We start from the raw sequence: 27,699 nt of genomic DNA on the forward strand, positions 1-27,699 counted from the left end.
CAGATTGGGGAAATTTTAGTGTTGATAACAACTGATACCAATACTGTACCGTATCAGCGCCGATACTGGCACTTAAACAGAGTATTCGTATCAGCAATGGGCTACCAACAAATATATCTGATACCACAAAGCAACTTCTGACACATCCATACGCGCCAGTAGACAGAACCGAACAACACGTTGACAGTGTGGGGCGACGAGCAGTGGTAAAAACACTCACGGCAGAATCTGTAACGGGAGTTTTTGGTGTTAAGAACCTGCAAACAGAGCCGCTAACCTGACCAGCTGAGCTGCTTCTTTCAGTATCACTCGTCTGCCGCTGTGTGGCCACTTACAGTCCGAGTTCACGTTACTGAGAGAGCAGAAGGAACCGGCAGACTCTCAGTGTAATGAGCCTTTAGCCTTCATTTAGCCTTTAGCACAGCAGCCCGCTAGCTGGGCATGTGCATCTCCTAGCCTGGGGTGCGTCTCCGTCGGTCAGCTGTATCACTCAGCAGCGGGGTCTTGCGGCCCGCCGCTTCAACCAAGCCGGAAAAAACACTGAGAGTCGCTGATACGGACAGCGTGAACGATGGTGATGTTCACTGAACTGACGATCGAGTGAACGACATTCAGCTCCGTTTTAGAGCCAGAGAAGCTGCTGTGTGAACACCACAGGTTCATCTGTTCACTGTTCAGCTCTGTTTTTAAATGTTCTGCACAATAAAGATATTTTACACTTACTTAAGTTGTTAAACATAGTTCTTATATAATAGTAAATACTAATTATATACAGTAAATAAACAAAAATAAGTTTTCTTAAGCATCCAATAAATATAGTCCAATAAATAATGCCATCTAGCCAAGCTGAGTGTGTTTTATTTGTGACGCAGATCAGAGATTTGACCAAAATAAAATACTTTTAAAATGAAACTGTATAAATATGAGGTCTTATAGGTGAGTTAGGTTAGATAGAGTGAGTATCAGTATTGGTACTCGGTATCGGCCGATACTGAAGGATCATGTATCAGTATCGGAAGGGAAAAAGTGGTATAAATGCATCTCTAGGAAATTTGTCACAAGGGGCAAATTGGGGTCAAAATGGGGCAAAAATTGTGTCGTGTAGGCCGAGCCTAAGAGAAACATCCTAGGGGTGTTTATGCAACACCTGTAAGTAAAAACATGTTTCATGCAACTGGACACTGGAACTCACTGCATACCTTCTCCAGACACTGGCTGCGCAGGTACCTCATGGCCTGCTGGATGCTCTGTGGGAGGGGCTGCCCGGTCCGCTGGACGTTCACGATTGGCGGGACACCAAACACATGCTTGTCCCTGTAGTCCGGCCCTTTGGAGCGCTTCATGAACTTCGGCACGGCCCTGTCCAACCAAAAGACGGAGATCAGAGACGTCCAGGCTGCTTCAGCCAACCACAGCGCAGCTACGCGACAAGCCAAGAGTGTGGAAGGAACCTGAGACGCTAATCATCAAAATTATTATTTAAAGTTTTAAAGATATTTTTCACTCCATGAAACGTTTACTGACACCTTGATTAACTCAAAGGTGAAGAGACTTTCAGAAAAGTTCCTGACTGACCGTCTCAGATCTGCTCAGCACTGTCAGGTAATGCAAAATAAAATAGAAAAGAAAAAAAAAAAATCCATGTTTACTCAGGCAAAGGTAGTATTGCTTCCAAACTTCCCGGCGGTGCAGCAGCAGGTCAACAAAGAGAATGAAACTCTAATAGTCTGCTCCACGAAAAGCATCTTATAGTCGACAGATGAAAAAAAAGTCTTTTATTTTTATAATTGAATAAAAAAAAAAACCTGAAACTGCAGCCAAACAGAGCAAAACTACACTTACAACAGTAGGAGGGAGAGAGAGAGAGAGAGAGAGAGAGAGAGAGAGAGAGAGAGAGAGAGAGAGAGAGAGGGGGGAGAAAGAGAGAGAGAGAGGAGAAAGAGAGAGAGGAGAAAGAGAGAGTGAGAGAGAGAGAGAGAGAGACAGAGAGAGAGAGAGAAAGAGAGAGAGGAGAAAAAGAGAGAGAGAGAAAAAGAGAAAGAGAGAGGAGAAAGAGAAAGAGAGAGGAGAAAGAGAAAGAGAGAGAGAGAGAAAAAGAAAGAGAGAGAGGAGAAAGAGAGAGTGAGAGAGAGAGAAAAAGAAAGAGAGAGAGGAGAAAGAGAGAGTGAGAGAGAGAGAGAGAGAAAGAAAGAGAGAGGAGAAAGAGAGAGAGAGAGGTGAAAGAGAGAGTGAGAGAAAGAGAGAGAACAGGAAGACAGAACAGGAAAAAAGACAAAGAGAGAGTGAGAGAGGTCAGGGAACAGATACATAAGAGAGACAAAAGAAAAGGAAGGAAAAAAGAGAAAAGGATGAGTAGGAGGTGAAAATGGAAACTGAACACATTTTGTTGCTCTTAAAAGGGAGAGAGAGAGAGAGAGACATGCGAGGAAAAGAGAGGGAGAACAGGAAGAAAGACAGAGTGAAAGAAGGTGAGAGAGGTGGGGGAGAGACAGAAGAGAGAGAGGCAAAAAAACAAAGAAAAAGAGAATGGAGGCCAGTAGGAGGTGAAAAATAAAGACAACATTTTCTGTCAAATGATTTTGTGGAATTGAGAGAGTCAGAGAGAAAGGGGGAGAGAGGGAGAGAGAGAGAGAGATAAACAGAGAGAGAGAGAGAGAGAGAGAGAGAGAGGTGGAGTAGAGATAGAAAAGAGATGTCAAAAAAAAGGAAGAACAGGAAGAAACAGAGTGAAAGAAGGTGAGAGAGGCAGAGAGAGAATGAGAGAGAGTGAGAACAGAAAAGAAGAGAAAGAGCGAAAGAATGTGAGAGAGGTGGGGGAGAGATAGAGGAGAGAGAGGCAAAACAAAGAAAGAAAAAAAGAAGGGAAAGAGAATGGAGGCCAGTAGGAGGTGAAAAATAAAAACAACATTTTCTGCCAAGTGTCTGATGGAATAGAGAGAGAGAGAGAGAGAGAGAGAGAGAGAGAGAGAGAGAGAGAGAGAGAGATTGAGAGAGGTGGGGTGGAGATAGAAGAGATGTCAAAAAAAGAAGGGATAAAGAATGAAGGGCAGTAGGAGATGAAAAATTGAGCGTATTTTGCCACTCTGAGGAGCGTCTGATACGATTCTTTAGAGAGAGAGAGAGAGAGAGAGAGAGAGAGAGAGAGAGAGAGAGAGAGAGATACAGAGAGAGATACAGAAAGAGAGTGAGAGAGAGAGATACAGAGAGATACAGAGAGAGAGTGAGTGCTGGTGGAGGAGGTGAGGGGGTGAAGGTAGCGGTCAGTCTGAGTGATGCTGAGTGGACTGAATGTGTGGCGTCAGAATCTGCTGAGCTCAGAGTCGTTTACTCGCTCTCTGATTTCGTATTTGCCAGAATGTGGCTGCACAATTTAAGGTGGAATGGGAAGATTCGAACAGGAAACTGACTTCAGTTTCCTGTTCGAATCTTCCCATTCCACCTTAAATTGTGCAGCATTTATGTTGTGGCGAATACGAAGGTGAAGAGAGGCTGCGCCTTTCCAGTAAATGGGTGTGGTTTAGCAGCTTCAGCGGAAGATGCTAAACCACAGCTGGGTGGTTGTTAATGTATTTTCTGTGGTGTGACAAACTCAGAACACATATTTCTGTTTTAGGACTTTAAATTCCATATTTTTTTTGTTCTGAGTCACCGATTCGGTTTCGACTGTTGAGTCCATCAATGAAAAGCAACTGGAGGAGCTATTTACACTTTACACACTGGTGGAACATAAACAATAAAACAGAAAACAAGCTGTCTGAATATTATTTTAGTCAATTATTATACACCCCTCCTGCGTGAGGGTCAGAACAGCGCTTATGCTTTCTCTCTCACCAGCTCCAGCCGTGTTTGCCCATGTCGCAGTGCTTCTCCAGTATAGCGGTCAGTCTCAGCAGGCTGTACTTCTGCAGCAGGTTCAGCTGAGCTGCTGACTGACGGTTGATCTCCTGAGACGCTGACGAAACACTGGGACGGTGGGAGTTCTGAAAACTGTGCCATCGCAACTTCCTAAGAGAGAGAGAGTGGAAGAAACTTTATAAGGACAAACGGAGGGAGAGAGAGCGAGAGAGAGAGAGAGAGCGCGAGAGAGGTGAAAAGTAAGAGCTGACGAGACGGAAACGAGGAAGTGGAAGAACAAACAAGGCCTTTACTTTTGCAAAACAGTCTAAATCCACTACACATAGAACGTGGTGCGAATAAATGAATAAAGAAAAATGCAAAATGATTTATTTTCCGACCCCGACAATTCTTTTTGGAATTAAGTTGTCAGCAAAGCAGAAAAAAAAATTGGCAAAACATCTTTGTTTTTCCTTTGCTTTTCAAGAAACAGGCGAACCGTAACAATGTGTGGGACGTTTTCATTTTAGAGAAGCTTTGTACTTTATAAACTCGCTCACAGCTCAGGTCACCGCTGAGTTTGGAGATGCAGCTCCACAGCTTGGTGTGGTAGCTTCCATTTCTTACTAGCTACATTAGCCTTAGAGTGCTAATACAAAACTAAACTTGAAAGGCTCCCTGAGTGAGAAATGGGCCCGAAGTTTCCATAAAGAGCAAGCGCAGCGTCTTAAAGCTCATCCTAAAGCTACGCGATATCTATTTGTCGAGAATGATCGGTGGCGTACCCCAGGGCTTTGTATTAGGCCCCTTAATCTTTACTGCAAACGCGAGCACAGGGTGAACTGTGGTGTCCGTGTGTCAGGGCACTGCACTGAAGCATCCAATCTGTTTTGATTTAAATCCCAAACATTGAAATGCCACATATAGAAACTCCCTCAAGCGTCAGTGCAGTGAGGACTGAGTTAATGCGATTTGGTAAAGTCTCAAATTCAGTCATTCAAACGTAAGACCCCCATGGTTTGCAAACTGCATCACAGTGGTAAACTAAAGCCAGAACCAGACGGAAAGTGGTTTATTTTCATTTTGCATTTGGCCAAAGCATTTTAAAGGCTTAATTTTGTTTCATTTTGTTGTTGCAGACGGTCATAATTTGGCTTCGGTATGAAATTAAAAAGAAAGAACAAATCAATTGCCTCGGGAAAGAACTGATACGTGTGAGCTGTTGCAGGATAAGCCGTGTTTTATGAACTGCACTCAGTTTGACAACAACGCTCCGGTGTTCTTTCTTCTCGCAGAGCAGAAATCCAGGAGGCCTGAATGCCTGCTTCACTGCTGGCTTTCAAAGTCAAAGCCATTTTATTAAAAATGCTACAATCACAGCTGTGGAAAATCTTATTTCCACTCAAAAGAGAACCATTTCTCTCTCATTCAGGCTGAAATTTCAGCAAAACCTGAGCTGAATTAATGTGTTAATCCTAAGAAGTCGAGTTTCTGTCTTTTTGCTTAGCACTCGGTTTACATTGCAGAATTTGTCCCCTTGGAATTATAAGGTTCTATCTGTGTTCTGAGCAGTTCTGAGATATTCAGCCTCAAAGATTTTGCACCAAATAGCAAAACTGATACGTGGAACACGTCACTTCATACATGACAATGACAGACACCCTAAATTTATTCTAGATGTACAAAATCAAAATCCTATCAAATTTGTACAAGAGTTTTTTGGAACAGGTCAAATGCAGAACCTTCTAATCCTAAGAACCCACTTTCTGCTTGGAGTTATAAGGTTCTATCTGGCAAAAATGAAAATAAGCAATGATTTTCATGTAACACAAACAGTTTAGACTTGTTTTAAAACATAAAATTAGTGTAACAGAGTTTCAACATGACCAGAAAGGTAAATTTAACACTGACATTTTTATAACATTTCACTAGTTATATATTCTTTGACATTTATTTCTTGTTTTAGAACAAATCATCTTTGTCTTATTCAAAAAAGCTTTGCAGATTAAGTATAAAGGTCAGTGCTAAATATACTGTCCAGTGCAGAGGTCAGTTTGAGGAAGAAACTGTTAAAGTTTCCTTTAGGTTAGACAGCAGATACTGTAATAAACTGTCCCAGCAGGTCAGTCTAAAGGCCGTATGAGGTTTTGTTTATATCAGAAATGCGACTTTAATGAGCCAAAATGTCTTATTTTGGGGTAAAGAAGAAAAAGAAAATATGGATGAATGAATGAAATTAATGTTTATGTTGTAATTAAGACCCATCGGTTCAAATATATACAAATTAATTACCTTTAAGGCTTAAAATTGATCAAATTTAAGACCGTAAGACTTTTTAAAGAGCTGTAAGAAGACAGGCAGGGTTTCAGCAACGTTTTTATGTTTCATAAAGTTTTATAAACTTTTCCCGCTGTCACTGAGCAAAGTGGCGACATGACAAAGAAGCAGAACCTGATTGGTCCTCTTGTGTGCATTCGAAGTGCTGATTGGCTCATAGACAGAACCTTATAGAACTAAGTTAGAGTTTGGCTTTGGAGACAGAACCTTTTTGTTTTCCAAAAAAAAGAGTCCAAAAATGCTTATAACTTAAGAAACATCTCACATGATGTTAAGAAGTTGTCACAGAATAAAAGTATGTGAATAACTCAATTTTGGAAAAATCTCAAATAGAACCTCATAATTCCAAGGGGACAAATGATTTTAAAGTAATGATGCAAAAACACACAATTACATTGTAAAAGCTTTACATTTACGTTGGATTTACATTCTGTATCAACAGATTTGGGTTTCTTTTTGACGTCAAGAAATGGCAAAAATTTGGCAAAAATATAGTGTCCATTTTTTTAAATAAAAAAAAAAAATGCACATTTTTTATCAAATTCAAATCATAATAAAAGTTTTGCTTTAATGAGCTATAAGTCAGACATAATGATTTAAATAGTGTTTTAATTACACCATGAAGAGGCTGGGAGGGTAAAACAGCTCTGACGAATTGTCGTTATACAACGTTATATAAAATAACGTTAAAGACAACGGTATAGGATTCTTTAGAATTTACGGCAGTCGTTTGGTTTTATACAGACTCAATTTTAGTCCACTGCTATTGGTCCATTCATCATTAAACATTTACACAACAAAGGCAATTTTAAATGGTGCAGGAAAAAAAAGGGGAATGACCCAACATACGACGGCTACAAAAAATACTGTCGGCTCTTACCTGCTCGGCCGAGTTAGGGACGCTCCCACTCCTGAGTCTCTCCTCTCTCTCATTTCTCCATCTCCGTCTCCGTCGTTCAACGAATTTCCGGCACTTTCATAGTCGCTAACCGTCATCCCCATATCCGACACTGACCGATCCTCGTACTGGAGGCTGCCGGGTAAAGTAGTTTCAGCCGTAGACTCGCTCTCAGAGTTGGACGGGTGGTCTTGTAACTGCTGCTCGAGCGAATGTGACCACTGGTCTATATTGAGCTGCAGCCCATGGACCTGCTGTAGAATATCATCCAGATGCTGGAACGCTGTGTCTTCCTCAAACGTGGAAGACTCTTCCTCGGCGGAAACCTCCGGAACGTTGTCGTAAACGCTCCCAATCGAACCTGCTGAGTTGCGTCTCTTCCCGAAACCAGCGGTAAGAAAGTCCTGCGATTCACTCCGGCTGCTGCCACCACCCAACGAGAAATCGCCATCATCTACAGGCCAGCCAATCCGGTCACTGCACTCAGAGAGCGGGGCGGGGCAAAGACTTTCAATCGACAAGGACTTGGGGAAGGTTCCAGGCTTGTGGTCTGAAGGAAGGTGGACGATCCGCCTCTCCTTTCCGAAAAGTCTGCCGTGCGGCTTTTCCCTTTCCCATGCCAACTGATAATCCTCCAAATAAAGACACACCCTTTGAGGTTTGATCGGAGCTTCTGATTGGCTGAAGTTGGTCCGGCATATCGTGTGAGACTTCCATGCGGCATCCTTGCCAACACAATGTTTATTTGTGGTCATTCCCGGCAGGCTGGCATCTGGAGTGCAGTGCAAACTTAATCCCGTCTCCTGGAAGTTTGCTTCCGTGGAGACGCCCATAGTAACCGTCTCCTTCTCACGATTCCGTCGCCGTAGAGACTCCATCCGGCGCAAGAAGAGCCTGGAGGTGCGTCTGGGCTTTTCCCTGGACGGACGGAGACGAAGCCGAACCACTGTCGACAGCATCATCGTCGTCGCCGCGGCTTGACGAGACTTGCGCAAAGTCCGAGCTTTCACTTGTCGCGACCCCCGGAGACGTTGTTTCCCGAGTGCTGTCCAGGCTCAGGCTGCTGAGGCTGAGGTCCGAGGTCAGCGAGGTCACGTCATGGCTGAAGTCGCTCAGGACGCTGTCGCTGCTTGCCGAAGGCCGCAAGGTCACCACCCCGTCGGCAGGGGCGACGGTGCAGAGGCGGGACCAAGTTTTGCTCTCACGCTGAAATGCCCAGCGGGAACTGAGAGCACAGGCGTCATCCTCTTCAGAGTCCTCACTCTGTCAAACACAGAACTCAATCTAATTATAACATCATTACGTTTCGGGAACAGATTAGCCAGTTCCCTTTGAAGTGTGCAAAGCGGGTCAATGAAAGAGCCAAGGAAGTGATCCAAAATCCCTCCACACAAAATATTGCCAACACAATTCAGCAAAAAATTCCAGTAAACGAAGGAAAGTTATCCAAAGTACACTTTAAAAATTTTTTATCTTTTATTTATTTATTAAATAAGTGCACAGCATCTAAAACAGAGGATGCAGCGAACAGATGAAAGGGTCCAGTGTTTGTACGCCATAAGAGTGACTGACAGTGGCCTTAACCAATCAGAATTCACTAACCTGTTTGCACCGAAAGTGAACCTCCAGGCTCATAGCAGCACATTTGTTCAAGGTCGTCAACCTCCTAAAACACACAAACACAGACACACATTTCAATTATTTATACAAATATAATTGTGTGGTGCTGTTTATATGCGAGAGATACACTATATGGACAAACGTATGTGGACACACCTCCTAATTATAGTGTTATCAGGTGTTTCAGCCACACCCATTACTAACAGGTGTCTAAAATCAAGCACAAAACCTTGCAGTCTCCATAGACAAACACTGGCAGTAGATGGTTGTACTGATGAGCTCAGTGACTTTAAGCATGGCTCAGTCATAGGATGCCACCTTGGTTTGTGAAATGTCTGTCCTGCTAGTTCTGCCCCAGACAACTGTAAGTGAAATGGAAGTGTTTAGGAGCAACAACAGCTCAGTCATGAAGTGGTTAGACCACCAAACTCACAGAGTGGGCCGCCGAGTGTTGAAGCTCACAGTGTCTATCCTCTGTTGAATCATCACTAAAGAGCTCCAAACTCCCTCTGGAAGCAACATCAGCAGAAGAACTGCACATTAGGAGCTTCACTAAATGGGTTTCCATGGATGAGCAGCTGCAGCCAAGCCTAAGATCACTATGCACAAAGCCAAGCGTCAGATGGAGTGGAGTAAAGCGCCGCCACTGGACTCACACTTCTCTATCTGTCCATCCATCTGATGGACGAGTCTGGGTTTGGTGAATGCCAGGAGAACGTTACCTGCCTGACTGCACTGTGCCGGCTGTAAAGTTTGGTGGAGGAGGGATGATGATATGGGGCTGTTTTTCAGGGGTTGGTCTAGAACCCTTAGTTCCAGTGAAGGGAAACCTTAATGCTTCAGCACCAAGACATTTTGGACAATTATACACTTCCAACTTTGTGGAACAGTTTGAGGAAGAACCTTTCCTGTTCCAGCATGACTGAGCCCCAGTGCACAAAGCAGCTCCATAAAGGCCTGACTGGGTGAGTTTGGTGTGGAAGAACTTGACTGGCCCTCACAGAGCCCTGACCTCAACCCCATCAAACACCATTGGGATGAACTAGAACGGAGATTGTGAGCCAGACCCTCTCGTCCAGCATCAGTGTCTGACCTCACAAACGCTCTTCTGGATGAAAGGGTGAAAAATTCCGACAGACACTCCAAAATCTGTAGAAAGCTTCCCAGAAGAGTGGAAGCTGTTAGAGCTGCAAAGGGGGACCAACTCCATATTAATGCCTCTGGATTCAGAATGAAGGTTTATGTGACAATATATGCAAATAGGTGTTGCTGGAACAAAACCTCGTATCTCCAAAATGGTAACTTTACAGGAGAAGGAAAAACCTACTTTACTTTTAATGTAAGTCAATGGAACCAGAATTTTTCCAAGTCATTTTGGGCCGTTTCTTTCGGTTCATTTATCATGAAATTTACACACAACATAAACGACCACATGCATTTTCAAACTATGTCAAAAACTGAAAAAAATGGAGATACAAGCTTTGTAGCGACAGCAGCGAAATGTATAAGGGCTGCAACAAATATTCACTAAAAACTCTGATTAATTTGATAAAATATTTGAAAAGGAAAAGTTCTTTGATGGAAATTGTGTGATTTTCTTGTATAAGTACTGTTATTGAATTATTAAAAGTAATGAGTTCAGGCAGATGAAGCTTATTTTGTCCACTCACGTCACTATAACACACTGTACTGCGTTTAAATGAAAACAAATCAGAGCAAATAAACACAGCTGACTGTGAGTGACCACATAAAGAACTGATTAATCGGGATTATTTTAATCCATCATCAGCAGTAATTGTTTGAAATTGGTCTCTATACATCAGAGAACCAAGAGAGAAACAGTTCAGTCCACATGAACACAGAGCTCTCGGCCTAAAGGACACCGGCTACTCGTTCTGACAGACGCAGTCAGAAGGACATACAGACACGAGAAATGTCATCATGCAGAGGAGTAACCATGGCAGCGATCAGTCCGTCACGGCTGCATTCTTTGATGCTGTTTGTGATTAATTAACAACAAACGATGGAGCACAAACAGATTATTTAAACTCAACATCAAACAGGGTTTAGATCTTATACAGGACAGCAAGTGAGAGAGCTCAGTACACTTAGTAAGGGAGAGAGAGAGAGAGAGAGAGAGAGAGAGAAGAGGGGTTGAGTGAGGGAGGAGGCAGAGGGGGAGAGGGAGAGGAAAAAGAGGGAGAGAGAGAGAAAGGGGGGAGCGGGTGGGGTGGGACAAAAGAAAAGGGGAAGAGAGAGCAAGAGAGAGAGAGAGAGAGGTAGAAAAGAGGAGAAAGAGGGGAGAGAATGAAGAAAGGGGGAAGAGAAAGAGAGAAAGAAGAGAAGGGAGAGGGAGAAAGGGGAAAAAAAGGTAAGCGAGAGAGGAGAGACTGGAGAGAGAGGGGAGAGGGAAGGAGAGAGAGAAGAGAGGGAGAGAGAGAAAGGAGAGAGCAGAGAGGGAGAGACAGAAAAAGAGGAGAGAGAGAAAAGAGAAAAGAGAGGGGAGAAAAGAGAAGAGAGAAGAAAAGGAGAAAGAAAAAGGGAAGAGAGAGAGAGAGAAAGAGAGAGAGAGATAAAGAGAGAGAGAGGTTTATTTACAGTCTGTTTAATCAGGTTTACTGTGTGAGTGTTGGGTTGTGACTCAGAGCTCCACTGACTGATGGAGTGTGTGTTAATCTTTAGGCTTCAGTCGCACACACACACACACACACACACACACACACACACACACACACCCCACTTCCTTAAAACCACGTCCTTGTATCTTCACTCACCGTCCATCTTATCAGCTCCACTGACCATATAGTTCCACTCTGTAGTTCTACAGTTACAGACTGTAGTCCGTCTGTTTCTCTGCATACTTTGTTAGCCCCCTTTTACCCTGTTCTTCAGTGGTCAGGACCCCCATGGACCCTCACAGAGCAGGTACTATTTGGGTGGTGGATCATTCTCAGCACTGCAGTAACACTGACGTGGTGGTGGTGTGTTAGTGTGGGTTGTGCTGGTCTGAGTGGATCAGACACAGCAGTGCTGCTGGAGTTTTTAAACACTGTGTCCACTCACTGTCCACTCTATTAGACACTCCTACCTTGTCGGTCCACCTTGTAGATGTAAAGTCAGAGACGATAGCTCATCTGCTGCTGCACAGTTTGTGTTGGTCATCCTCTAGTACTTCATCAGTGGTCACAGGACGCTGTTGGCTGGATATTTCTGGTTGGTGGACTATTCTCAGTCCAGCAGTGACACTGAGGTGTTTAAAAACTCCAGCAGCACTGCTGTGTCTGATCCACTCAGACCAGCGCAACACACACTAACACACCACCACCACGTCAGTGTTACTGCAGTGCTGAGAATGATCCACCACCCAAATAGTACCTGCTCTGTGAGGGTCCATGGGGGTCCTGACCACTGAAGAACAGGGAAACAAAGTATGCAGAGTAACAGATGGACCACAGTCTGTAACCGCAGAACTACACAGTGAAACTATATGGTTAGTGGAGCTGAAAAGATGGACACTGAGTGTAGAAACATGAAGGTGACCAGTCAGTGTATAACCAAAACATGTAATTTGACTGGCCGAATTTCAAAATATGTGCAAATATTCTACAAATATGTCACTGAAATATACTCTTTTTCCCATATCGGACTCTAAACCACAGTAATCTGCGCAAGATTCAAACCAACAGCCCTCTGGGAAACAAAGCCACCCACACAGAGCTATTTCCTCCACCCGTCACAATAAAAGACTCATTTTTATTTTATACAGCATCTCCTGAGCAGGACACACTGCTTACAAATATTTGATGTGCATTGAGTGGCCTGTCAGAGGCGGTTGGGACACATGACGGGAACAGAAACAGGACTTCAGGGCCCGCGAGTGCGTGTGTGTGTGCGTGTTTGAATCAATGCTTTCTGAGAAGTGTGTCCATGAGTGTATATTGTGTGAGTTACGCTTCTCTATGAATAAACAACCAGCCCTAATCCACTATAGCGGCACAGACACACACATATCTGCGTCACTACTTGAATAGAAGTTATAAATATCCTGTGTTATTATGAATAAACAGCTGGAGCAGCAAACCGGGAGTCTTTATTTGAAAAGCAGTGTTACTAACAGCATTATAGTTTATTATGAATAGAGCTGACGCTCAAAAACCATATAGCAACAAACATCTGTGTATCTACACTGAAAAGGAAGTGATGATAGTGCTTTATTATGAAAAACGCCAACGCTTTACTGTTAGTGATATATATAAATATATATATATATAAAACACACACACACACACACACACACACACACACACACACACACACACACCAATATATATAGTAAGTGGAGCTGATAAAATGGACAATGAGCGTAGAAACAAGGAGGTGGTCATAATGTTATGCCTGATCGGTGTATATTTCTCTTTTTTCAAGAGCAACAGACATTATTAAATTACGTCAAAAAATAAACGACAAAACTGGAGGTACACGGTTTTGTTCCGACAGCAGCGATATGCGTCACTGTACAAAGAAAAACAAGTATCTCCAAAATGGTAACTTTACAGGAGAAGGAAAAAACCTACTTTACTTTTAATGCAAGCCAATGGAACCAGAATTTTTATCAAGTCATTTTGAACCATTTGTTCTGATCTGTTCATCATGAAATTTACTCAGTACATAAAGGACGCCAGGTATTTTCAAATTATGCCAAAAACTGAAAAACGACAAAAATGGAGATACGAGGTACAAAGCAGTGATGTATGTAAAACCTTGTATCTCCAAAACAGTAACTCTTCAGTAGAGGGCAAAAATGCCCTTAACCTTTAATCTAAGTTAATGTAAAGAGATTTTATTCCAAGTGATTTTAGAGCATTTCTATTGGTCCATTCATCATGATCCTTTTCACACAATGTAAAGGGACAGCTGGTGTGTTGAAATGATATAATATATATATAATATATATATATATATATATATATATATATATCACACACACACACCACACACACACACACACACACACTGTACTGCCCGGTGTGGACCAGAGGAGGATGGGTTCCCCTTTTGAGTCTTTGTTCCTCTCAAGGTTTGTTCCTCTTGCTTTTAGGAAGTTTTTCCTGCCACTGTCGCCATTGGCAACGCTCATGGGGGCTCGGACCCTGATTGCTCTGTAAAGCTGCTTTGTGACAACATCTGTTGTAAAAAGCACTATATATATATGTATATGTACATATGTATGTATGTACACCCTCCTCTGGTCCACAGCGGACAGCAAAACAATAACACAACAAGAGTAACATGAACTGAGAACAAGGTTTCACCATTAATATAAAATATTGAAATAGAGAAAAGGGGAAAAACAGCCTGACACTGGACAGAAGTATTTAGATCAAGCAATGATAAGTGATGGCTACTCCTAGAGGCCTATCAAACACAGAACAAACACAGTCAGTGTTACCAGCCAAAACCAGCAACTACTGTTAGAAGCAAATCACAGTGGACCATGAACATCAGTGACTGCTGTCAGAAGCCTATTCTCACGTTTCTATCAGACCGTACAGTCGCGCCACTGTAAGGAACCGAATCAGGGAGCGACTGCGCTGCGCGACGCCTTCAATCAGCTTTGTTTTGTGAATGATTCGCCTTCAAGACTCAACAGAAGCCGAGAGACGAGAGACACACAGACCTTTAATTCAGTGTTTTCACTCCAGGTTTGGAGCCGCTGCACTGTACAGTTTAGTGTCTCTCTCTGCTGTTCACCTCGTTCAGCTCAAGAAGGGATTAATTAGCCAATAATATCAGGTATTTTAACCAGGAAACCACAGTTATGCAGTGCAGGGGTTTCAGGACTGGAGCTAAACTCTGAACTAACTGAACTAGCAAACTTACAGAATCACGTCTGTCGAAACATGACGTCGTTTTCCGACCCACGACATTCAGTCTGATATTTAACGCTTATGTTTCTCCAACGTCTCAAACGTCATTTAAATCAGAAACAGAGAGTAAAGTTATACCGGCTGTCTGCAGCTCCGTTAGGGGGACGACTGTTCATCTCTCGGCTGTTAACATCAGCTAAAGTGATCTAAAGGCCAGCATTGTTCACATCTGTGTTAATTAGCTGATGTCGTTACCCTCCTATGATAACGGAGTTTATCTCCTCTTTATTCAACACCATGGGATCCTTTACCCACCCTGACGTGAAGAGCCGGTGGGCTTCTGTGCTTTTAAATGCTTTGAGAGACCCTCCAGAATAGGGAGAGGGGCTGAGTATGAGATCAATATGTCAGGAAAATACAAATTTGGTAGCTTTTCCACCAATTTAAGTGGGACCAGGAGTTCAGGGGAAACTGTATGAGGATCACAGACTGTTTTATCGACTTTGTCGAGGAACGTTTTTCTCTTCCACAGTAAGGAGAGTAATTTTAGCCGTCTTTCACCTCTAGTTATGTTCGTGCAGAGCAGCAAAGCCAGAAATTCGGTCACAAATACGGCGGCCACAGCAGAAAAATCACATGGCTGAAACCCTGATAGTGATGATCTGTTAATATGAATGTGAGAAGAGCTCGGTGTATTGAGAGGCAGGTGAAGCGTATGATTAAATAGTTAGAGTCTGTACAGCAACAGTATCATAATAGGGTCAGATCATGCAGTTGTGCCTTTCTGGACAGCACTGGACAGCAGGAATCTCCACGGTGGTAAAACTGGTACATCGTTTTATGGCAGCACTGTGTAATTCAGCCCCAATTATCCACTTTTGTAACAGCTAAAGTAAATAAAACATTAATAAAGTCCAACTATTGAGCATAATTTAAATTTACATTAGTCCTCTCCAGTTCCCAGTACGGCGCTCCACTGTTTTGCCTCTGAAACATCCTAATCGGCTCACTGTCAGTCATCCCCGATCCCGATTACGCCGCCCAGCGTGTTCAATCTATATTACACAATGATCTTAATGAATCAATACGTCCTGAATTATCTGTGCTGGGAACAGCGCTCTGCTTTATTACGGATGAACCGCTAATGCTAATTGGCCACAGCGGCAAATTGCTTGAGCATTTCTGTTTATCAGTCGATAAGCTTTAAAAAAAACTGAGAAAATAAAAGAGAAATAAAAGCTTTGAGCTAAAAACACTAAAGACACAGACACAGCAGTCTTCACTTATCTTGTTTATCTTAATTGGGTTCCATTATAAACCTGAAGCTTTAATGCAATCCCCCTGTCTCTCTCCCTCTCCCTCTCTCTACTGGGAGAGCAATGTGCTATACAATGTCAGCAGTAAATTCACACTGGATGTGTGAGATGTGGTCAGTGAGCCTGGTGTGTGTGCATTTGTGTTTTGTAGCACTTAATGAGGACCTAACAACTTCGTAATGACGTGTACAAAAGAAACTGCAGCTTTTTTTGGGAAGCCTAAAAGAGCGGATTGCCTGTTTGTTTTTGCTACGAAACCAGAGATTATTTCTTTTATTTTGGTCAGGGCAGCACAGCTACAGAATACACAGACAAATGAAAATAACTCATAATCCATAGCCAAATGCATGATCTACACTCTTAAATGGTTCTTTTGTCAAGAAAATGGTCCTATATAGAGCATGAACACTCCAAGAACCCTGTGTATGATTAAAGGGTTCTTCGCATGGGGAAAAGGTTCTTCAGTTTGATGAAGAATGTATTGAATCTGGTTCTATAGAACCTTTCTGAAAAGGGTTCTACACCGACGTGCCGAAAGTCACGGGATAGCAGTGTGTAAATTGATTATGAAGTGCCTTTACCTCGCGGGACGGCTTGGGAACGCCCACACCTGTATAAGTTGTGAGGTGTTATCTTGTGAGTGAGGTTGAACGCTGGTCAGTGTGCTCAGGGCAAGGCGTCGTGGATTAGAGTTCAAACAAGGCATGATAGCGGGTGCCAGACGGATGATATTCCATTTCCGAAGTTGTGTGGGCATTTAACATTCCTCGATCCACAGTGTCACATGTACCGGTAATACATCAAGGAAGGCATGACACCCACAGTGGACAGCGCAGTGGCCGCCCACAGGTGCTTAATGATCGTAACTGGCGGCGTCTGGCTAGAATCGTCCGTGCAAACAGACAAGCGACTCTGGTCATGATCAGTGCAGCGTTCTTTAGCTTCCATGTGATATAAGAGCAATAAGACCCTCTAGAGTGCCTCTGTTAACACCACAACACTGGACACAGCGCCTCACCTGGGCACGTGAAGTTACTAACTGGACCCTAGAGGACTGGCAACATGTAGAGTGGTCCAATCAGTCATGGTACCAATTGTTTCAGGCTGATGGTCGGGTTACTGTGTGGCGCAGACCCCAGGAAGCCATGGACCCCAGTTGTCAACAAGGCACTGTGCAGGTTGGAGGTGGTTCCACAATGGTGTGGGGTGTTGGGTTCACTGGTCCAGCTAAACACATCATTGACTGGTGACCACTATGTTTCACTGCTTGGTGACCATTTGTAGCCTTCACAGACATCAGGCTCCAATAAATAACTAAGCATTTATGGGATGTGGTGAAGAGGTCCATTTGCACCTAAGATCCTGCACAGAGCTGTGGGTAGCTGTCCAGATGGTATGGCTCAACGTCCCTCCAGAATCCGTCCACTTGTGGAATCAATGCCTATGCATTGATATAGGGGTATATAGGGCGTTCTATACAATACTATTTCCTGTCCCATGGCTTTTGGCATGTCAGCGTATATGGCACCTAAAAAAAGTTCTACTACTGTTACAATATCAAGCTTGTAACAAGAGAAGAACCCTTTTCGGTGCTACAGGGAGATTCGAAAGAGGCCCCAGATATTCTGAAATAACTCCCAGCTAGGACGAAGCAACCTGAACGAAACCACGGGCAATGAGCTCCTCAGTATATGGAACTTTGAACAAGCCGGCCCCTGTGTCAGAGTGATGAGGCGCCGGACAGCCGTCGCGACGTTTAACCTCCGCTTTGCAACTTCCAAGTGATTGCTTCATCCTAATGTTCAGATTGCTTCATCCTAACGGGAGTTACAACAGAATATTTGGGGCCTCTTTCGAGTGAATCTCCCTGTATATAGAATATACAGCCCATACTGTTACAGTGATGATGTCAGCAGTACATGCTTTCAAAACAAGCTCGGACCCTGTGTGCCGGTAATCTCTCCCCTATTTCAGTACTTATCAGAAACTGAAAGAACAGGCAGTACGTCTGATAATGTGAATGTGTCCAATCACCAGTATGTACAACGGGAGTCACAGCATCGGAAGAAAAACGCATGGTTTACTAAATCAGCTCATCTCAATATTAGATCTCTCACAAACAAGTCTAGATCGGCTTAATTTCACGCTTTTAACAGAAACACGGTTTAATGAATGTAGTGCTGAAACCGTATTAATCAAGTCGGCTCCACCAAACTTTAACTTTAGAAATGTCTCGCATACCGACAAGAAAAGTGGAGGTGTAGCTGCTCCATCTGATGACTCTTTCAAATGCAAGTAATTACCACTGGGTGATTTTACATCCTTCACATATCTTTGTGCAGTTATGAAAGGGGCACCAAGAATATCACTAGTAATTGCACTTCAGCGGCTGGTAGACACTGAGTGTGTTTACATGCCCTTAAAAATCTGATCATAATCAGATTTCTGCAGTTATCTGATTATTCAAATGGTCATGTAACCAACCGCACACCAAGATTTCTTAGATTGGAGTAAGGTCTAGATATCTGATTAAGAAATCAGATGAGGCTGGATTTGAGCTCAGTAATCAGATTTCTCAGTGCTGTAAACTCTTACTCTGATTTCTTTCGGATTTCTCAGTCTGTGCATGTGTGAAAACAGACAGCGGTACCGGAAATAAGCGAGACGTAGCAAAACACTTTTGGAGCGACGCTGAAACCAAATACATGCTTGACGAAATGAAGGATTTAAATATTCTTCATCTTCTAGATGATGTATGTTCATATTTTCAGGTAAAGCGATGCGATGATTTAATTGCATTACATTTACATCACATGTTTTTCTGTGAGTTTATTGGCTGGTTGTAAAGCAGAAATCTGATTTCTGTCTGACTCTGTCTGACTCACGTAAACCCAGAATTTCCCCTATAAGAAATCTTGGTGTGCGGTTGGTTACATGACCATTTGAATAATCAGATAACTGCAGAAATCTGATTACTCAAGAGCATGTAAACACATGGATTGGACTACTGACAAAATCAGATTTTCTGCAGTTATCAGATTATTCAAATGGTCATGTAAACAGCACACTCCAATTTCTTAGACTGGAGTAAGAACCAGAAATTTGATTCAGAAATCAGATAAAAAGAGCTGGATTTTTAGCTCAGTAATCAGATTTCTCACTGCATGTAAACTCTTACTCTGATTTCTTTCGGATTTCTCAGTCTGAGCATGTGCGAAACAGAGCACAGTAGCGGAAATAAGCGAGCAGCGTCGCCGCGAGACGCAGCAAAACACTTTTGGAGCGGCGCTGAAACCAAATACATGCTTGACGAAATGAGAGATCTAAGTATTCTTCATCTTCTAGATGACGTATGTTTATATTTCAGGTAAAGTGGTGCGATGTTTTATAAAAAAAAAGCCACAGCATGAAGTTTGAGTTTTACGTTATGTTTACGTCACCCTAACTTCTGGGAGTTTATTGGCTGGTTGTAAAGCAGAAATCTGATTACTGTCTGACTCATGCAGACCTGGAGTTTCCCCATTATCTGATTACTCAAGTGCATGTAAACGCAATGATTGGATTACCGACAAAATCTGATTTTCTGCAGTTATCGGATTATTAAGTGCATGTAAACACACTTAATTTTGCTCAATGATAATCTCAGTGATAATTATGCCAAGGAACTCTGTACTATACTGGACTCTCTCAGCATGTGACCGTGAGCGCACACTGTCATGGTCACACTCTGGATGTGGTCGTCTCGAAGGGTCTCAACACATCAACCACTGTTAAGGATGCAGCTTAGTCAGATCATCACTGTGTTTTCTTTGAGATGTGGACCCAACAGACGTCAAGACTGGACACATCTGCTTTAGAAAAGGGTTGTAAATGACCCATAACTACACTTCATCACAATGTGCTCTGCACCATGCAAACCATCGGACTCTGTTCACGCTCTGCTGGACAGTTTCAGCTCAGAAATGGTCAGCGTTATGGATGAGATGAGATTCTCCCACTTTTCTTTCTCTCCCTCACTTTCTTCTAAATCTCCCTCTCCTATATATTTATCTCTGTTTACTCTTCCCTTTGTATTCATCTCTCATCTATTTGTTGCCCCCCTTTCTCTTTGTATCTCTCTCTGATACTATTTCTCTCTCTTTAAATCTCTCTTCTATCTCATACTTCCCCCATCCCCCCTCTCTCTCTCTCTCTCTCTCTCTCTCTCTCTCTAAGTTTTGCCAGGTGTGCCCTTGGAGATCTAATCATCTCTTTTTCTCTTTTGGTATTCTGTCTATCCGCCTCCTTCGGAGGAAGAGGTGTGTTTACTCCTCCGCTGGAGCAGGTGCAGCTCTTTATTCGTTCCGCCAGGCAGAAAAAGAAGAATAGGGAAGAAAATAAAAGAGAAAATAAAAAAGGAAACAATGAAGCACGTTATGGCCACAATTAGAGTGGCTCCATGGTGATTAGTGACGGGGGACTGATGACCCAACCACACACACACACACACACACACACACACACACACACACACACACGTTTGTAAGTCACTCAGATCATGCTTATAAAGCTCTCTATAAATGTTCATATGATCCACTCATGATTGGTCAATATTTTATGCTGCTGAGTGCTGATTGGTTGGCATTACTGCTACTGAGTGCTGATTGGTTAGCATTACTGCTACTGAGTGCTGACTGGTTAGCATTACTGCAACTGAGTGCTGACTGGTTAGCATTACTGATACTCAGAGCTGACTGGTTAGCATTACTGCTACTGAGAGCTGATTGGTTAGCATTACTGCTACTGAGAGCTGATTGGTTGACATTACTGCTACTGAGAGCTGATTGGCTGACATTACTGCTACTGAGTGCTGATTGGTCGGCATTACTGCTACTGAGTGCTGATTGGCTGACATTACTGCTACTGAGTGCTGATTGGCTGACATTACTGCTACTGAGTGCTGATTGGTTAGCATTACTGCTACTGAGTGCTGACTGGTTAGCATCACTGCTACTGAGCGCTGATTGGTTGGCATCACTGCTACTGAGAGCTGATTGGTTGGCATTACTGCTACTGAGAGCTGATTGGTTGGCATTACTGCTACTGAGAGCTGATTGGTTATCATAACTGCTACTGAGTGCTGATTGGTTGACATTACTGCTACTGAGTGCTGATTGGCTGACATTACTGCTACTGAGTGCTGACTGGTTAGCATTACTGCAACTGAGTGCTGATTGGTCGGCATTACTGCTACTGAGCGCTGATTGGTCGGCATTACTGCTACTGAGAGCTGATTGGTTGGCATTACTGCTACTGAGAGCTGATTGGTTATCATAACTGCTACTGAGTGCTGATTGGTTGACATTACTGCTACTGAGTGCTGATTGGCTGACATTACTGCTACTGAGTGCTGACTGGTTAGCATTACTGCAACTGAGTGCTGATTGGTCGGCATTACTGCTACTGAGCGCTGATTGGTCGGCATTACTGCTACTGAGTGCTGATTGGCTGACACGGTGTTGAGTAGATAGGCACTCTATTCCACAACAAATGATACGATTTTGCACAAAAGGAAGCCATTCAACTCTGAACGATGGTGGTAAACAGAAGAACCCAAGAAGGCAGAACAGCCAATAGACTAATCATTAGCTGTTATGCCAGGTGAGGACGAGGATGAGGCCGAGGCGGAAAATACACACAAACACCCGCCTCCGATGGCCGAGTCCCTACAGTGTGACATCACAGAGACAGACCTCGTATTCCTCCTTCAGCTGCAGTGAACAGTGACAGTGATGAGGTCTGGCAGAGCTGCGTCACATCACCCACACAATCTCAGGGCGTGACTCACAGGGGGCTTCCAGCATTGCGTACAAACACATCAGCGCCGCCTCACTTTCAGTTTCTGGCCCTCTTCCTTCAGTCGTGAGTATCTGACCTTCATCAGTTCACAGTAACGTAATGACATCGCTTTAAGTTCAGCAGTGCAGAGACTGTTTCATATGAGATAAACAAGCCCATAAACGATCCAGCAAAGCCAATGAAATTCATTTTTAAAGCGTATAGACCAAATCAGATGTTCGTAAAACACGGTAGTTGGCTGTATTTCGCTCAGCCGCTCAGCATGGAAGCAGCTCAGTTTAGGGCACAATTTCCAATAAGTACAAATACAACAGACAAAACATTGGCAGTGACAGTTAAATGGGTCACTCTCCATTTGGATCGGAAAACCATGTCACAAAGGTCGCAGGGCTGAAAAAGAATAGTTTCTTGTAAAACGTCTCTCGACATTCGATTTTCGTGGAACGGATGAATTCGATCGAGAACTGACTTCAGCCTCGCGACTTTTTAGTGTTTGACAGTTTCTCACTGCAGATTAAACGTATCAGGAAACCAGCTGGAGGGATTATAAACGCGAATAAATCCATTCAACTCCAAATTATCGATGTTCGTCTTAAATAAGCGAGATTGTTGTCTGCATTGCTATGGTCACCAGCAGTCAGCGCACCAATCTCCGGTGTTAGAGAACGATCAGCAGAGCTTTATTCTACTGCAAAGTAGGATTATTTTATGTATTTATTTACCAAAAAGCCTAATTCAGCTGTGGAGCCGCAACAGGGCAGTAAAAGAGCCGCATGCAGCTCCAGAGCCGCATGTTGCCGACCCATATTCTCACCTGCATAACGCTCTGACGGAGTCGTGGTCCAGAAACTCATGGTCTCTCCTGACGGAGGCAATGTCAATCGGGAACAAACCAGCTGGAAGACAGAAAGAGAGAGAAAATTCATGAATACTTTGACGATTAATGATTAGAATACGAGGTTTATGAAGCTCATTTTAGAAACGCTTACGGAGAGTGAAGCAGTTCGAGAAAGAGAAAGAGTTAAAAACAGTATCCTGTGTATCAGAGAGAGGAAAAACGAGCAGTGTCCTGTGACAGCTGCTGAAACTCACTCCCTCAGAGCTGTGACCTAAAGCGTGATATTGTTCACATGAGGAACGAGAGGTGTGATACTTCCATGTGCCGCTCGGTGAACATGCTCAAAGCGAAAGCAGCCAGAACAGACAGCTTCCAAAAGACGAGATTAATTACTCTCCTAACGCCCCGCCTCATTACCATAAACGGTAATTAAGTTCAGTTTTCGACAGCTGATCTGGAGGAGAAGACGACAGGGACTTGTGTAAAACCATCAATCATCTCAAGAAGGGAAACCAACAGGGGCTATTTCAGACCTTTACATCAGTGTGTGTGTGTGTGTGTGTGTGTGTGTGTGTGTGTGTGTGTGTGAGAGAGAGAGAGTGTGTGTGTGTGTGTGTGTGTAGGTGGAGGTCAACAGCCTCTAGACATTCCTGAGGTGTTCTACTTCCTGCCTTTGTTTCTACCTCCTTCCCTTCTGAACACTTAGGTTCAGCCACTGACTCCTTCTGATCAAAAAGGTCCAACTAATGAACCCCCAAAAAGAGAAGCACCTCGAACTCCTGCAGGGTGAAGACAGAAGCATAGCATTCATAGATCCCTTAGGCCCAACCACTAAACCCCAGAAAGAGAACCACCTCCACCTCCTGCACCTGCAGGCTGCCAACTAGCATGTACCCCTCTTAGAGCCCTTAGGCCCAACCACTGAACCCCTGAAAGAGAAGCGCCTCCACCTCCTGCACCTGCAGGCTGCTGACTGGCATGCACCCTTTATAGAGCCCTTAGGTCCAACCACTGGTCACCTGAAATAGAAGCACCTCCAAATCCTGCAGGGTGAAGACAGAAGCACAGCATTCATAGATCCCTTAGGTACAACTAATGAAACCCAAAAAGGGAAGCAGCTCCAGCTCCTGCAGGCCAGGGTTTGAGATGCAGCCTTTGTAGAGCCCTTAGATTTAATGAATGGACCCAAAACAGAGGAGCACGTCCAACTCCTGCAGGCAGACATACGGCATTGATAGATCCCTTAGGTCCAATTAATGAGCCCCAAAAAGAGAAGCATCTCCAACTCCTGAGGCTGTGGACAGATATACAGCCTTCATAGAGCCTTGAGGTCCAACAAATTTCTTTCATCCTCCGAACGCTATACAGAAACCCCCATTACAAGCTGTGATTTTCATCAAGCATTAAGGTCCAACTAATGAACCCCCCCCAAAAGAAAAGTACTTCCAATTTCTGCAGGTTGCAGACAGACAGCGCCCAGATCCCTTAGGTCCAACTATTCTTTAAGAACATTTGAAGCTCATACAGAACCCCAGTTACAGGTCACAATCTTCATCAACCCCAAGTCCAACTAATTAACCTAGCCAAAAAGAGCCGCAGCTACTCCTAAACAGTGACACTGCAGATTGCGGCCTTCATGGAGCCGTTAGGTCCAACTACTGAACCCCAAAGAGAGAAGCACCTCTAACTATTGCAGGCAGTAGATTGAAAAGATAGCATTCCGAGAGCCGTTACATCCAACTTCATCCATCAATCCTAGTCCTATTATGTAGACTGTGGCCTTCATAGAGCCCTTAGGTCCAATTAATGAACTCCAAAAGGAGAATCACCTTCAACTTCTGCCATTTTCATTTCTTAAGCTCACTTCCTAAGAACTCGTTTCCGTCTTTTAGCTAATGACAGTCACAAATCACAAGCTAGCTAATATTTCCACTACGCTATTGATAACTGGCTGTGCAGATAGAGTTTCCATGTTTACCTGCCCATGTTTAGAACCTTATAAGCAGCACAAGGTTAACAAAACCCATAATTAATGCCAAATGTACAGCAGAAAGAGAATCACTTGATGTTTAAACTGAAATGTTTAACTTCCAGAACTGTAAATAATACAATTCTAACACACCAAACAATAAGTTTGCAAGAAACACAAAGAATATCAATCTGTTAATTTATTATTAGAGCTTCAATGAACTCTGACAGTCAGGTTACCCACTTTTTTAGGTTTTAAGAACATCAGCCAAGAAAAGCAGGATGTTTCAGCACCATCCAAATCACAGCAGCTCTTTCTGGAAACCCGTGAGTCGTGAGCTCTGCTCTTTCACTGAGAAGTTCTTGTTTTATTGAAAAAGGACCTGAAGTCTTTTCTGAGGTAAGAATTGTTCTGAAATAAATAAAAAACCTTCTCGAATCTGAAGACCTCTTGTTAAAAAAAAAGTCCATCACACCAAAACTCTCCATCGCTCTCCTCAACCCCGCAGGTCACTTCTCTCTCACTCTCCTTTATCTCGCTCTCCTTCTCCTCCTCCCTCTCGTCCTCTGAGCCACTCAGTTTTACTCTCTGCCTCATGAAAATGAATCGGAACAGAAGGGCTTCACACTCAGTAGAACTTCAGCAGATGAACTTCAAGATTATAATTTAGTTTTGCTTTACTAAAATGCACACACACACACACCACACATTGACATACACACATACACACACACACCCACACACACACACACACACCACTGCTGTGTCTGATCCACTCGCACCAGCACAACACACATGCAGCTCTTTTACTGTCCTGTTGTGGCTCCACAGCAGAATCAGATTAGTAGGTAAAAATAAAATAATCCTCCTTTACAGTAAAATAAAGCTCTGCTGATCGTTCAACACAGTTTAACAATAAATGGTCTTAAACTCTGGAGTTAATGTAGAACTGCTAATTCACCCTTTAACCCTGAAGATCAGCGCAGACCGCTGGTCACCATAGCAACACAGACAACAGTCTCACCTAGCTAGTAGCAAACAAAACGGCAAAGAGAGAGATTTAAGACAAACATCGATAATTTAGAGACTAATGGACTTATTTGCGTTTATAATCACTCCAGCTAGTTTCCTGATACGTTTAATCTGCAACGAGAAACTGTCAAACACTAAAAAGTAGTCAGCGCCTCCACCTTAAATGGTGCAGCAGCTACATTCTGGTGTCTCAGGCACCATTTAAGGTGGAACTGGAAAATTTGAACAAGAAGCTGGCGAAAGAGAAGCGACTTCAGCCTCGTAAAAAGTCAAACGTTTAGAGACATTTTACAAGAAACTGATCTACTTTTGAGGAAAAGTTTCCTGCTAGAGATGCGAGAAAAGCATATATATATATATATATATATATATATATATATATATATATATATATATATATATATATATATATATATATACACACAGTACTGTGGAAAAGTCTCAAAGTTTTCAAGGGAAACAGGATGTTTCAGACAAAAGCTGATGAGGGACTGCTGTCCTTTTTCTCTGGAACATCCTTTTTCCCTGGAAACACTGTGTACTACACTGTATTTACGGTCACTCATCTTCAAATATACCCACACATTCGCATACTGCTAACAGAATGTAAAAGACCTGCTGCTTTGTGAAACGAAAAGCTTAAAATAAATATATAATGTTTTCTTATGACTAAACGAGTGTTTTAGGGAACTTTTCTGCTGGTAGAAGCTAAACAGAATCCAAATTAGACATCAGCATATCATACAAGCTGTTACTGATCTCTCAAACAGGAAATGACCATCAAACGTGACCTGGTCAGTGAAGAACATAAGCTATAAGCGAGGAGATAATGGAGGTCCAGCGGCCGAGGAAAGGTTTTACTTTTATCGGCGAAATACGTGACAGCTACTTCCTGCAGTCACAACCGGGTCAATCATCACTGAAGACCTCCTCGCTGACCATCTCAGGTTTATGTAGTGTTGTCAGGAAGTGATGTCATTGTGCCCAGAGGACAGTCTGCTAAATTTCAGGCTTGTATTTTCATTCGTTTCTGAGATATAAAGGCTTTAAAAATCATTTTTCCCATAAAATTAGTGGAAAAGGAAATAATAAGATGGAAATTATGGTGAATTCGCTACTTTTAAATAAATGATGTTAGATCAGCTGTGCATATGTTGCACATCATCCACTGAGGAGAAAAGGCTTTGTGTAGAAGACAACTAGTTCCCATCAGCACCCAACACCACACCTGGTCGCTGTGGTGTCAGCGTCAGCTCACCAGCTCACCTGAAGACCTTCCGTATCTACCTACACTAAGAAAACCTATTGATTTCAGATATTTTCCATTAATAATTTCCAAATCTTTTTCTCTGTAAGCTGCTAAATTGTTGAGCCACTGATTAGAGCTCGATTTGAGCTTCAACACCTGAAAATGAGCCTCAAACTCTACGATAATTTTGGCCAAAGTCTAAAGTTTTGTTTGTTTATTTTTCCTCCTCAAAGCTTAACCGAACATTCATTCATCAACTCAAACACCAGAATTAGTCAGAATGCGAATCCCAACAAGATCCAGAACATTTTCAGGGATTAATCTTTAGTTTTAGGTGTGTTCACCAAAACAGAAGATCCAGATTCATCTCAGCGGTTCCTCCTCACGTTTCTCCTATTGAGTTTTTGTTCCGTTCAGCAGTTCTTGGTTCCTCTCGGTGGTTCTTCCCTCATGGTGTTGGGTTCTTCTTTTGAGTCTTGATTCCTCTGAGTGGTTCTTCCTCATGGTCTTAGGGAACTTTTCCTGTTGAGTCTTGGTTCCTCTTAGTTTCTCTTATTGAGTCTTGGTTCCTCTCAGTGGTTCTTCCTCATGTTCTTAGGCAGTTTCTTCTACTGAGCCTTGGTTCCTCTCGGTGGTTCTTCCTCATGCTCTTAGGGAGTTTCTCCTTTTAAGTCTTGGTTCCTTTTACTGGTTCTTCAACATGCTCTCAGAAATTCTTGGTTCTCTCAGTGGTTCTTCCTCAAGCTTTTTGGGAGTTTCTCCTACTGAGTCTTGGTTCCTTTCACTTGTTCTCCCTCATGCTCTGAGAGAGTTTGGGTTCTCTGAGTGGTTCTTGTGACATGTTCTTAGGGAGTTTCTCTTTTTGAGTCTTGGTCTCTCTCAGTGTGCGAGTGAAGCAGCT

General features: G+C 43.0%; 1 protein-coding gene across 1 annotated transcript in view; it reads right to left on the reverse strand.

The window, feature by feature from the left end:
• stard8 (StAR-related lipid transfer (START) domain containing 8) overlaps window positions 1-27,699 on the reverse strand; it is a 118,039-nt gene that overhangs the window by 26,959 nt on the left and 63,381 nt on the right. Inside the window, 6 exon segments of the mRNA XM_036580152.1 lie at window positions 1,200-1,359; window positions 3,832-4,005; window positions 7,052-7,989; window positions 7,991-8,332; window positions 8,672-8,735; window positions 22,525-22,606. Coding sequence (XP_036436045.1) covers window positions 1,200-1,359; window positions 3,832-4,005; window positions 7,052-7,989; window positions 7,991-8,332; window positions 8,672-8,735; window positions 22,525-22,606 — 1,760 coding nt within the window.

Source organism: Colossoma macropomum, unplaced genomic scaffold, assembly GCF_904425465.1.
Source record: "Colossoma macropomum unplaced genomic scaffold, Colossoma_macropomum, whole genome shotgun sequence".
In the NCBI taxonomy this organism is placed as follows: domain Eukaryota; kingdom Metazoa; phylum Chordata; class Actinopteri; order Characiformes; family Serrasalmidae; genus Colossoma; species Colossoma macropomum.